The 12413-nt window shown below is 35.9% G+C and overlaps 2 protein-coding genes across 2 annotated transcripts; one reads left to right on the plus strand and one right to left on the minus strand.

Annotated features, from left to right (window-relative positions):
• Nucleotides 1-38: 38 nt before the first annotated feature.
• Nucleotides 39-7510, minus strand: pacc1 (proton activated chloride channel 1). Its single transcript, XM_044166658.1, has 8 exons — nucleotides 7087-7510; nucleotides 4567-4672; nucleotides 4032-4241; nucleotides 2572-2726; nucleotides 2229-2371; nucleotides 1752-1893; nucleotides 1115-1222; nucleotides 39-1022 (listed from the first exon to the last, which is right to left on the minus strand). Exons 1-8 carry the CDS (start codon nucleotides 7120-7122, stop codon nucleotides 861-863), a joined length of 1062 nt encoding a protein of 353 aa, XP_044022593.1. The 5' UTR covers nucleotides 7123-7510; the 3' UTR covers nucleotides 39-860.
• A 1592-nt stretch (nucleotides 7511-9102) lies between these two features.
• On the plus strand, nucleotides 9103-12369 carry nenf (neudesin neurotrophic factor). The gene is made up of 5 exons (XM_044166659.1): nucleotides 9103-9409; nucleotides 9521-9818; nucleotides 9957-10017; nucleotides 10300-10403; nucleotides 11594-12369. The coding sequence occupies exons 2-5, from the start codon at nucleotides 9678-9680 to the stop codon at nucleotides 11768-11770; spliced, it is 483 nt and encodes a 160-aa protein (XP_044022594.1). The 5' UTR covers nucleotides 9103-9409; nucleotides 9521-9677; the 3' UTR covers nucleotides 11771-12369.
• Nucleotides 12370-12413: the final 44 nt, after the last annotated feature.

A 12413-nucleotide genomic window follows, 5' to 3' on the forward strand; every position in this document is an offset into this window, starting at 1 on the left:
TCTTGGGTTGTTCTTCAACACAAAGTAACATTCAGGCATAAAAATAAAATATATTTTTATTTTCAAAAATTTCTAAAAACATAACGTGTGAGATACATATTGAACAACAACACAATTAAGACATTAATTCAAGTAAATTTGGACAACAATGAACACAGTGATCATTTGTTTTTACATTATGTTAAAAATCAAATAATAACAACAGTAGTAAGACAAAGTTCGGCCAGGACAGATTTAGCTTAAATCTACAAAAAAAAAAAAATACAGCAGATCATGCTGTAGTAGTAGTCCATGGCAATCCCTTTAGTTCAGTATAATTATAATGCTTTTTGACATGAATGTGATATTTTCTGAAATTGTTTTTTTATTTCCCTTTAGAATAAGGTTATACAAATGAGAAACAATCTATTTTGACCAAAGTTCACATTTTCTCAGTTTTACACCTGAAACAGCCATACATCTAAACATCCTTTGAAAAGCTCTCAAACCATAAGAAACATTTTAAGTGTCTCATCTTTAAGCAACATTTTCTTTTACGTGCATACAAAAACAGAATTTCCAGGAATGTTTAAAACAATATTTATGAAATACCTCTTATTTTGAAATGCAACAACAAATAAAAATCCACAAACATTTTGCCAAACTGACCATTTTTAGGAAATAATTAATTGAGCAGTAATATTTGGTTAGAACATATCACTTTCTGTTATGTTATGGAACAGCATTCTTTAGTGTTGATAATCCTTATCAATGATGACAAAATGGTCCAAGTAGAGACCTCAAAAATAAAACTTAGATCAATCACATGGATGATTTGGATGTTGTCAGATTGTGTCATCAGTGCCTTCCTGCAAAGCGTTTCAGTTTACTCGGTTCAGTTCCCGTACTTTATTCCTCAGATGCCTCTTACGCATCCTGATTATCCACTGAATGGTGAGTTTGGCAAAATTTGCAGCCTTGAAGAGAGCCATGAAGACGCCACAGAGGATGGCTACAGAGCTCCAGGGATTTGCAGTCACTATCTGTTTGGAAGTAAGAAAGGTTGTGTTACAGACTGATACGCTGATATGGACAGATCAATGCTAATGAGGATAAAATGTCTGGGGGAACTTACCAGTCTGATTTCTTGCATGAACGGATCCCGCCATTCAAAGACAGCAAAGAACAGCTGATTGGTTTTCTCTGATTCAGGCCTTTTGTCGTTGAATTTCACCACAGCGGACTAGAAGATCCAACATAAATGATGAGATGAATGCTTTTAAAAACAATTTTCATCATGTATTTAAGTGTCACATTCTGCCTCTCTGTCCCTCCCTCCAGCCACATTTCCACTTCCCCGCACTCCTTCATTGCCATTCTCTACCTGTCCACCAGATGCCCTCAGACTGTTCCACCCGTCCCACTCACCTGACTCCCACATCCAGCTGCTCACCTGTTTCCACTTTTCCTCATCAGCCCTGCAGTATTTATACTAGCCCTTCTCCACTTGCTCCTTGCCAGATTGTCAGTGTTTCTTATGCCTTTGCTTTCCAGCCATGGGAACCTGAACCTGCTTTCTAGTTACCTGTTCCTGTATTTTGACCCTGCAACCTGAGCCCTTTATCCTTGAACCTGTATCTGCCTGCCTGCAAGCTTATGCCTGTTCATGTGGTTATTAAATCGCTGAACCCTTCCTTTCTGCCTGGACTGTCTGCTTTTTGGTCCTTCCCCCTGTGACTGTAAGTATGTGTACACTGGTTGGATATAAATACCTCTTGCCGAAACTCGACAGCTTCGTTGCTTTTCCCAGACGTCCTCACTGAAGACATCTTGACCCAGGTTCTGAATCCTCCAGAGAAAGTCCACATGGAGTAATTCCTCTCACAATCCCTCATAAACTCAGATTTATTTGCACTAGTCACAAAATACAAAAGCAAACACACATGCTACTATCAGACTGGGTCAAATAGTTTTTTAAAATCACTTTGTTTCATAAAAAGTGTGACATAGCAGAATGGCATTTCAGATAAGTTGTCAGTCCTAACAGTTTACTTAATCAACGTTTAAATTACATACTTTCCTTTGGAAACTTTCAAGCAGTCTGTGTATTATCTGTGTTGTGAGCCTCTTCCTCTCCAGGGTTTAAGCAAAACAACACACACCAGAAACGGTATCTGCAAATCATGTATGACCTACTTCAGCTATCACACCAGTCAGACATCACAGGATCAATACTTGTTTGCAGTTACCTGTCAGTCAAGTCACTAAACTTAGCAAAAAGCATGTAAGTGATGGCGCTGAAGTCCTCTTCTGTTTCATTATGACTGAACTGTAGGAAGACCAACTCTTTGTTTCTGACATCAGATGGGCCACGGACCACCAGAGCTCTTTTCTGTGATAACAAAGTTGAGAATTAGTATAATCTTTCTTTAAAACAAAAAGTGGATCACTTTCACAAGAATGCAAGATCTATCTTGATGGACAACTAGTCGTTCAAAGAAGTTCAGGACGACCATTAAATTCTACATACATGATTTTTTTTGTATTGCTGTAATTCTGTGAAATCACCAGCTGAATGTTTTTATAACTGACCTCTGTTTGATTATTAAATGGCCCAAAGTAAGTCACTTCTTTAATCAAACAGTCTCCTTCTTGAGGCTTGCCTGGGTCCACTAAAGGAGGGATGTAGTCATGGTAGTGATGTTTGCAGCTCAACAGCTGAGCTTTGCCGGGGTACAAAGCGATACCTGCGCAAAGAAGGGGGAAAAAAACAACACAATTAATAATAAGACATTATGTACTGATACTTAAATACAGCAGAAAGCTCTTGGCTGTCCAACCGCTTTAGATTGATATGATTTATGATGTTCAAACTGCCCCCAAACTTTCACTGTATATCGTAGCACGGTTTAACTTCATAACACTGTACACTTGAGTCCTGCTTTCAAAAAATGTTGCAGGAACAACTACAATATAAAATGCACTGTGCACAAATATATTGTGTTTTTCTAACCTCAAACATTCCCAAGTGTGTTTTATTAAGTCTGGAGGAACGTAGAGACGCACCACTCTCTGTAATGATACCCGGTTTATTAAAGCATTCAGATGATGTAACACACCCTCTGGTGGTCATATTGGAAGTACTGTTTTCCACTTATACAATTTAATCTTCACAGTATTCAATAAACTGACATGTTTTATAGTGATGTTATGGTTTTATTACTTAAAATTCTGATAAATTTTACATCTAGAAATTGTTAGCTTGTTAGCTAGCTAACTAACCATGGTATCTAGACAGCTAGCTTTCACTTTCAATTTGTTGTAGGCACATTTGATTTGTACAGTAGGCAGCATAACCTAATTTTTAGCTCAAAGATATATGCTAACATTAGCCTCACACTGTTTAATTACAGTGGTTTAGCTATTAAAAAAGCAGTTTGTTCATATTAACTAAGTTGACTTTTGCCAAGTTTAGAGTAAAAAAGCTTTAAAGACAGGACAGCTATAATATATTTTTCTATTCTGTCTGTGTATATTACTTAGCAGCAGCTGTGGAAAGTATAAGTACATTTACTCAAGTACTGTACTTACAGTAAGTACAGTTTTGATGTATTTCTTGAGTATTTCCATTTTCTGCTAGTTCATACATGTAATCCACAACATTTCAGAGACAAATACTGTAGTTTGTAATCCACTACATTTATTTGACAGCTATAGTTACTACTTACTTTGTGTAATAAGATTTTAAATACAAAACATATATCAGTTAACAAAATATGATTAAATAATCTTGATTAAACAACCCAGGCTGGCTCCACTTGTAAAATGCTGCTTACATGTTAAGTATCAAAAGTAAAAGTTCTGATGCATTAAGTTAATTTCCATGTATAATATTTCTGCACCTTGTAATGGAGCATTTTTACAGTGTGTCATTAATACTTTTCTTTAAACAAAAGATCTGAATATTTCTCCACCACATTGGCTGTTACCTCCCAAAGTATGGTCCCAAAGTATCCTCCAAATTCCCTGCCCTATGTTTTACTTATACAAACCTGGGGGTGAAAACGAGTCAACTTCTTTGTAGGTGACAGACATAATAGGGTGGTTGAGTTTCTCCAAAAAGTCAGAGATGGTCTGGTAGGCCAGGAACACTGCCACCGCAGTCAGCAGCAGGTAGATGAAGATGAGCACGACTGTGAAGAAATTCTTCAGGCAGGCTTTACTGAATCTCACCGACGGACTGCTTTCCCTGATGTCCTCCTCTGTGATGAAAGAAGAGGGGAAATGTGCAGGAGGGAGGTCAGTCTCACTCTCAAGGCTCAAGAGATTACTTTTATGGCTGTATTAGGAGTCAAATTACTTAATTAAAATGTAATAACTATATATAGGCAGTAGTGCTAAATCATGTTCAGCTTCTACGACAGCATTTGGACCTTCATGGGACACTAAAATCCAGTAAAATTCTCCTGAGGTTAGCAGCTCATTAAAGCAGAGTGACCAATTAAAAATGTATGAACTTGTGAGGCCGTGAGATGTTTTAGATGAGTGTCCACCATATTGGCACAGAGGAACTTCACTGGTTATCACCTTGTGAGATGCTGCCGTTCGGCTCCTCGTGCTCCAGGTCTTTAGTGGCATCGTCAAAAAAGCCTGGAGACTGTGTGTCGCCTTCATCGTCGTCGTCGTCATTGAACTGTGAGGTTAAGAAAAGGACATTCGGAGTGCAGTAACAAGTGTCGCAACAAAGAAAGATTATGCTTAGTCCATTATGGATATGCAATAGTGGAGAAAGAACACAAAACCGTTTAAAGTGGCAATAACACAATAAAAAAAAAAACATTGCCCTGCATTTAACATTATACTCGTGTGTAAAATTAGAAGCAGTAAAAAGTGTTTTAGTAAGGGTAAAGTTCTTGAAACAACCTGTAACCATGTTGTCGAAGGTTTAACTACTCTATATGCTGTTGGTTTGTCCCTCATACGTTGTCCCTTAACCCTATTCTGGAAAGGAACTATGAGGTAAGTGTAGTTGAGTAATTTAGGGAAGTAAAAGTATAAAATCTCTTTTTTTAAAATGGGAATCTTCAAGTGCCAGTAGTTAAAACGCTTCTCTCAGATAAAAATGTATTTAACAGTATTCAGAACCGAATTATTCATATTTATTATGACGGTGAACAGAAGTCAGTGATCAAATTAATCCATTATATCTTGCTGTGATGAAGTTTAAAATATTATAAAATTATTAATTACATTACATAAAGCTATCGGACCAGATCACGAAGATGGAGATCTGTCTCCAGAGTCTGTTCTGCAGACACAAAGATCTCGGCACCCTGGGCTTTGTTTACATTCAGATTATGTTATAATATATAATTGTTTTAAATAGTAAAGGTCTCTCCTTTATGTCTCTTAGTTCCTATGATATGTGCTCTTTGGTACAAAAAGATAATGTATCTCAAGAGACTTCCTGGTTAAATAAAAGTTAAAATAAATACAGTAGATTTCGCTTGTTTACTGACATTTTGACAAGTCACAGGTATCAAGAAGAATTAATAAATACTGATTACAACAATAAAAACAACCAATATTACTTGATCAATATCAATGTATTGACTGTTAATGTTACTAGTTTGTTCAGACTATCATTTGATCTGAGTGATTAATTCTTCAAGCGTTTCAAAAATATCACTTTATTTTTCATATAATTAGTTTACATTACATTTTATATTACTTTAATCACACGGTGAACTTTGCTTCACTATATTACAAACAAACATTACTACATTTCAGCGGTGGAATGTAACTAAGTACATTTACTCAAATACTGTACTTAAGTACAAATTTGAGGTACTTATTTGTCTTTTCTTTTCATGCCACCACCTTCTACTTCAACTCCACGACATCTCAGGGGGAAATATTGTACTTTTTACTTCTACAATTATTTGGCAGCTGTAGTTACGCGTTACTGTACAATTTGAGATTATTGCACACAAAACATATAAAGATCTTCTAAAATATGATGTTTTGTTATAACTTACTAACTACCCAACAGTATATACAAGTGAAACGATTAGTTGATTAATCGATTAGGGGATTGACAGAAAATTAATTGACAACTATTTTGATAATGGTTTAAGTCATTTCATGGTTCATTTCATGTGAGGATTTGCTGCTTTTACGTTTATTTATTTTAATTATTTCGAACTGTGTACTTTTGGTTGGACAAAACAAGCATTGTGAAGGTGCTCGGGGTAATTCTGACTCACTATTTTCAGAATTTTTACAATCCAAACAATCAATCGATTAATGGAGAAAATAATCAGCAGATGAATCCATAATGAAAATAATCATTAGTTGCAGTCCGATACAAAAATAGTTAGCTCCACGTCAACCAACTACAACAGAAAAACCTGCTTTTACATTAATGTTTGAGTAATAATAATGTAATGATATAATATATATAATAGTATAACAGTCACATGGGACATTTTCTTTTACCTTTTTTCTGATTAAACTTAAGTAACATTTTCAATGCAGGACTTTTACTTACAGTGAGGTATTAGTACTAATACTTCCTCCACCACTGCTACATTTGTATTGTATTACAATCAAATATTACAAACAAGTAGATGTACTACAACAAAATTCATCATTTGTACTATACAGTACTAACAGTAGTAAAAAAAAAAAAGGCTTATAGGGTATCAGTTATAGTGTTTTTAACATTTATTGCATTACTTATTTTTATCATGGCAATAGTCCTCCAAAATGACAATACTCCTACAGTGACTTCCAGTGTTGTTGGAATAACCCAGCGACATTTTTTAAAGATTATTTTAGAGCAGACTTCATGTTTGGCTTTAAAATAACAAGGTGAAACTTAATTACCAGGCAGACTCAAAAGAAAGCGTGAAGTCAGCTTATTTCATGTCGCTGCCTGCAACAGCAGCCATCAGCTGTAGCTGTTACCGTCACGTGATGTCAAGTGAGCTGGGCAGATTGTGGACCCTTCGTGTCGCGAGGAAGTTAACGAAAAGTTTGAGACAAACATCAAAGGCGACATGTACACACAAAAGAGACACAAAGGAGGCTGTAGCGTTGTCTTACCTCTTGGTATGACCGGGAGTTTTCTTTAGCGAGCATTCCTCTTGCACTTTTCAAAACTATCTCTGCTCTTCAAGGGGAACTGTTGGGCTATTTGTGCGAAGTCTGAAAACTAGTTTTAATAAATAAAAGATGCATTTTTAAGAAATGTAATCCCCCCCGCCCCCATGGCCCGTGCTTAGGTCCCTGTTTTTCGCTCTGCAACGTAAGACACACCGCACAAGCCCATGGAGATCTTGGCGACGACGATAAAGGCCACTCCAATGATAATGAGGCACCTACAGCTCGCGCTCCGATAGTAAGCCTCGTGTCCTTGACGTTTCCTTGTTTCCTTCCTCCTTCCCTCAGGTTGAACCCTACTGCTGCCTTCAGGTGCGGCTCGTAAAAGTCTACGCTCCAAGCTCAAAGGTGACAAACAGAGCTAAAAAAAGTGAATTGGCCGCAAATACCCAGTGGTGGGGGAAGTATTCAGATCCTTTACGGAAGTGAAAGTACTAATACCACACTGTAAAAAATACTCTGTTACAAGTAAAAGTCCTGCATTGAAAATGTTACCAGTGTAAAAGTATGTTTAAAAAAAGAAGTATGAAAAGTAAAAGAAAATGTTCCCTGTGACTGTTAAACTATTATATATTAAATCATTAGATTATTATTATTATTACTCGTGCATTAATGTAAAAGCAGGATTTTACTGCTGTAGTTGGTGGAGGTGGAGCTATTTTTTTTTAAACTATTTTGTATCAGACTGCAACTAATGATTATTTTCATTATGGATTAATCTGCTGATCATTTTCTCCATTAATCGATTGATTGTTTGGTTTGTAAAAATTCTGAAAATATGCTGTCAGAATTACAGAGAGCCCAAAGTGACACCTTCACAATGCTTGTTTTGTCCAACCAACAGTCTGAACCCCAAAATTGTTTAAAAAATATATTACAATTATTAATATAATTTAAATTAAAGCAAATCCTCACATTTGTGACGCTGGAACCATGAAATGCTTTTGAAAAATTATTAAAAGATTTTTTTAAATAGTTGCCATCCATTTTGTGTCAATCTATTAATCGACTAATAGAATTCAGATCTTCTTGTACTGTTGGGTACAAGTACCTCAAATTTGTACAGTAGGCTACTTGATTAAATTTACTAAGTTGCAAATACCCCATCACATTTCAGTAACCATGAACACACATTATATTAACACACATTTTTGCAAATATCTAGGTTTTTATTTTCACACATTGCACATAATCTTTTTTTCTTTAGACTTTTTTTTTAACATATATTAAATGTAAATTTTATATTTATGACTCTTGACGTTTACAGTGGCCTACTTATTTTCTTTTCTCTTAGCCTACTTTGTTTATTTTGAGTGTTATGCACCACAACACCAAGGCAAATTCCTTGTAGGTGAAAACCTACTTGGCAATAAACCTGATTCTGTAAATTTCCTTTAAGGAGCTTTAGGATTTAAACCAACCTGTTGAGTGATGGGGGCTGACTAAAAGTCAGCTGTAATGATCATTTTTGCAGTTTAATTTTTGTAGTTTAGTTTTTACATTCACCTAAAAGCCCATTTCCCTCTTTCATATTGCAGCTAAGGTGAAATGTCGGCTACTTTAAACAAATTAAAATTAAGGGGGGGGAATTTAATTTGATCCATGAAGACTAAAGTTTTTGTGCTTGTCAGTCTGCTCTTAAAGAATAACTTAATTTACGGTTCATTTACTTAATATGCCTGCCCTCTCTTACAAATGATGTGAAATTCAAGTCAATAAATACACAGATTTAAGGGATTTAATGAAATGTTTTTCATTATAACTACTTTCTGTGAAATTGAATGGAAAATTTTAGAAATAGAAATTACCAAAAATGAAATTATGGTTTTGTGTGCTGAAGTTAAAGTGCAAAAACCACAATTAGCCGTTTGACTGTTTATTTGCGGTTGTAACGTTAACTTCCTGCCGTTTCCGCTGGTTGCCTAGCAACTGCTCCCGGTCAAAATGGCGAATTGTCAAAGAAGATATATAACATGTAAAATAGTGAGCTTTAAATATGCTGGTAGATGGATTTTGTTACGGACAGAGCCAGGCTAGCTCCAGTCCAGCTAACGCTAACTACATATTTTAAACTAACCTAGCTATTGTAACGTTATTAATCTTCTCATCTAGCTAACGTTAATTATCTGCAAGAAAGCGAACAAGCATATATGAAAGAAAGTTTATTCTTGACCTAGAAAACAGTAAGTTAGTTTGACAAAAGAATCCCAACTCAAGTGCAGTCACTTGCTAGCTTTTTCCGAAGCAGGTCTTCACAGTTTTCACGGTAAGATAATTAACTTTCATGCACCTTTTTGTTAAGTTTTCAGTTTTTCCCCTTAAGAGTGATTGTTATTGTAACTGACCAATAATTGCTGCTGTGCACATCCGGCATAAGGCCCTGTTGCAGCCCGACGTATGCTATGTTTCAGACAGTCGCCCGACCGTTATCCCTCAAATTTCCGACGGCATTAAACGCAGCATCAACTCCATAGGGCAGCGACAGAGAAGTAAGAGAGTTTCCGCATCAAACTCGTCCAAACAACGATCCTACCATGGCAACAGCACGAATTTGTGTCCTGTTTGTTGTCCTTTCTACGACTTTAGCGGAAGACGTTAAATTAAAATATAAACCAGCCACCAAACCTGTCCGATTATTCACCGAGGAGGAGCTGAAGAGATACGACGGCAGCGAGGTAAACTTGATATGTAAGCCATAATCCCAGGTGTGTTTTTGTGTGTGCCTACGTGCGTATGTATCCATGCAAGTATATATGATAACGGTTTATCTTTTTTTTATCTTTTCTCCGTTGTTTTTTGCCTCCCTGTTTTAGGAGGCACAGCCTATTTACATGGCAGTAAAGGGGGTGGTGTTTGATGTCACCAAGGGAAAAGGTAAATAATACCCACCACTCAACCCCTGGAAATTAGGCTATAATGATTTACAAGATAAAAAACGATTGTCTGGGAACTTTGTTGTGCTTTATTCATTCAAACAAAACTGTGAAATGAACATGAATGAAAATAAAATTGATGCTCACTAGAAAGCTTTCCAGTCCCATTAGTGCTCCAGTCCCAAATCTAAAAACCCAGAGAGTTATCCACCTAGAACCAACTGACTCTGATGTTGCGTTCATTGCACTGTTTTGAATTGATGTTTTATTTTACACATTGCAGAGTTTTATGGAAAAGATGCACCATACAATGCCATGGTTGGTAAGGACTCCACTCGGGCTGTGGCTAAGATGTCCCTGGACCCAGCAGACCTGACATCAGATACTGTACGTTTAGTGTGAACACCCACAAGCTATTTTTTATTTATTTATTTTTTTGTCCTCACACCATTTCAACCAGCTATTGTCAGTGTTTAATGTATTTGTTGTGGTTAACTCCCATGGGTGGGGATCACCGACATCTGACACCTGAGTGTCAGCTACATAATTATACCGAAACTTTAAAGTTTCGTATGAATGCACCATGCTTGCAGGCTTTTCAAACATTCTGCGCTTACATCAGTATTTTTACACACTGTAGACTTTTGAAAGAAAGAAATAATAAACACAAAAACAAAATAATGTATTTGGAGAGCCTAAACAAAATTCTGCATATGGGAAACACTGGGTCTGGACAGGTAAAAGCAAATTCCTGCAACACTTTAATCACTATAGACATTATATATTTCCTCTGTATTCCACTTCTTACCTATTCACATTTTTCACACCAAGATGCACCTGATTCAGGGGGTAAATGGAGTCTCCTTAATATTACAGGATCTCTGAGGGACTTTAAAGTTCCACTTCTGATATTTTAATAATGCTTGTGTGTGTTTGAAGACTGCTTTGTGTGACTATTCTTATTCTAAGTATGTTGTGTTGTAAATATGTGTTTTTGTTCTCAGGTCTCTCTTGCAAAAGAGATTTTGATCTCAACGAGACTCCTTGAATAAATGAAGCTTAACTATAATACACTCAATATTAAGAATAATCTGAGGAAAAAGTGCAGAATGTACTCCCTAAAATGGATCCTGAAATTAATCGGCAACTCAAATGTGGGGGGAAAAAACTTACCTGAAAGCAACCAGCCATTTTAAAGTCGTTTCTGGAAAAACAATGATTTATTGGTAAAAACTAATGTGTTTCAGCTCTTTAGCACTTGGATTTTTGCAAACAAATTAGTAATAACGTTGTTTTCACTACTGCAAGTGTTAGAAGACTTTCTTCTCTCCCAGACTTGGTAAAAACAAAACATTGACGCAAGTGCCTCTTCCTGTTCTTTTCTTCTTTGGCTTCCAGAGTGTGCTTTTCATTTTAAATATTAAAATAAAGTTAAATGTAATAGTCAAGTCAACTGTCTTTATATAGCCCAAAATTACAAAGGGCTTTACTGTACAACATATAACACCATCTTTTCTTCGATGCTCAATGCGGATAAGAACCTCGAAAGTTATTGTTTTCCATCTTTCCATCCACAGACGGGCCTCACTGAAGAGCAGCTGAAGTCTCTGGATAGTATATTTGAAGGCACGTACAAAAAAAAGTATCCCATTGTGGGTTACACAGCGTCACGCATCCTCACCGAGGATGGAAGTCCCAACAAAGACTTCAAACCAGAGGACCAGCCTCATTTTCAAATCAAAGATGAGTTTTAATCTCATTTTACCTTTTTTATAAAATGTAGTGGTGAAAAAGGTTTTTTTTTGTTAGCTTTATGAATACTTTCTCTTTACTTGACCAGAATCAAACCTAATTTACTTGAACTAAAGGTTTACATGATCCTTTATTATCTGTGAGAGCTTTAATGTGCACAGTCCCCAAGAAACCATTTCAATACTTATTGTACCTTTTTTTTTTTAAAATGCATTATGTCAAGATTAAAATAAGGCTGTTTAAATAAACATCAGGGAATACAGAGTAAATTGATCCAGATTTAATGATCCCATCCAGACATGTTTTAAGACACATAAAAAATACTGTTTCCGTTTCGAGTTCAATTACCTTGGTAAAAATTCTTAAAATTACATCTACATCATCTCTTAATAAATGCCAATTAATTTTCTGTCAATTGACTATTCCATTAATTGTTTCAGCTCTAGATTTTTGTATACAATGTTGTCATTAAATGCATTATCCATTAGAATATTTATGTAATTAAAAAACACTGAATGCGTACATGATCAGAATCAGTCCATTTGTTTTCTGCCTGATTTTGTTTTTGTACAATTACCATTAAAGTCTGTAAATCTCAAAACTTCTTAGAGTTTGTTTCTCTTGAGTTTTACCACAGGAACATTC

The sequence above is a fragment of the Siniperca chuatsi genome, linkage group LG15, assembly GCF_020085105.1.
Source record: "Siniperca chuatsi isolate FFG_IHB_CAS linkage group LG15, ASM2008510v1, whole genome shotgun sequence".
Taxonomy (NCBI): Eukaryota; Metazoa; Chordata; class Actinopteri; order Centrarchiformes; family Sinipercidae; genus Siniperca; species Siniperca chuatsi.

Coding starts and splice junctions, on each gene's coding strand:
- nenf (XM_044166659.1), top strand. CDS start 9,678: ATGGCAACAGCACGAATTTGTGTCCTGTTTGTTGTCCTTTCTACGACT. Junction 9,819..9,956: donor AGAGATACGACGGCAGCGAG/GTAAACTTGATA, acceptor TCCCTGTTTTAG/GAGGCACAGCCTATTTACAT. Junction 10,018..10,299: donor TGATGTCACCAAGGGAAAAG/GTAAATAATACC, acceptor TACACATTGCAG/AGTTTTATGGAAAAGATGCA.
- pacc1 (XM_044166658.1), bottom strand. CDS start 7,122: ATGCTCGCTAAAGAAAACTCCCGGTCATACCAAGAG. Junction 2,727..4,031: donor TGACTCGTTTTCACCCCCAG/GTTTGTATAAGT, acceptor TTCTTTGCGCAG/GTATCGCTTTGTACCCCGGC. Junction 1,894..2,228: donor TTTAGTGACTTGACTGACAG/GTAACTGCAAAC, acceptor TTTTGTGACTAG/TGCAAATAAATCTGAGTTTA.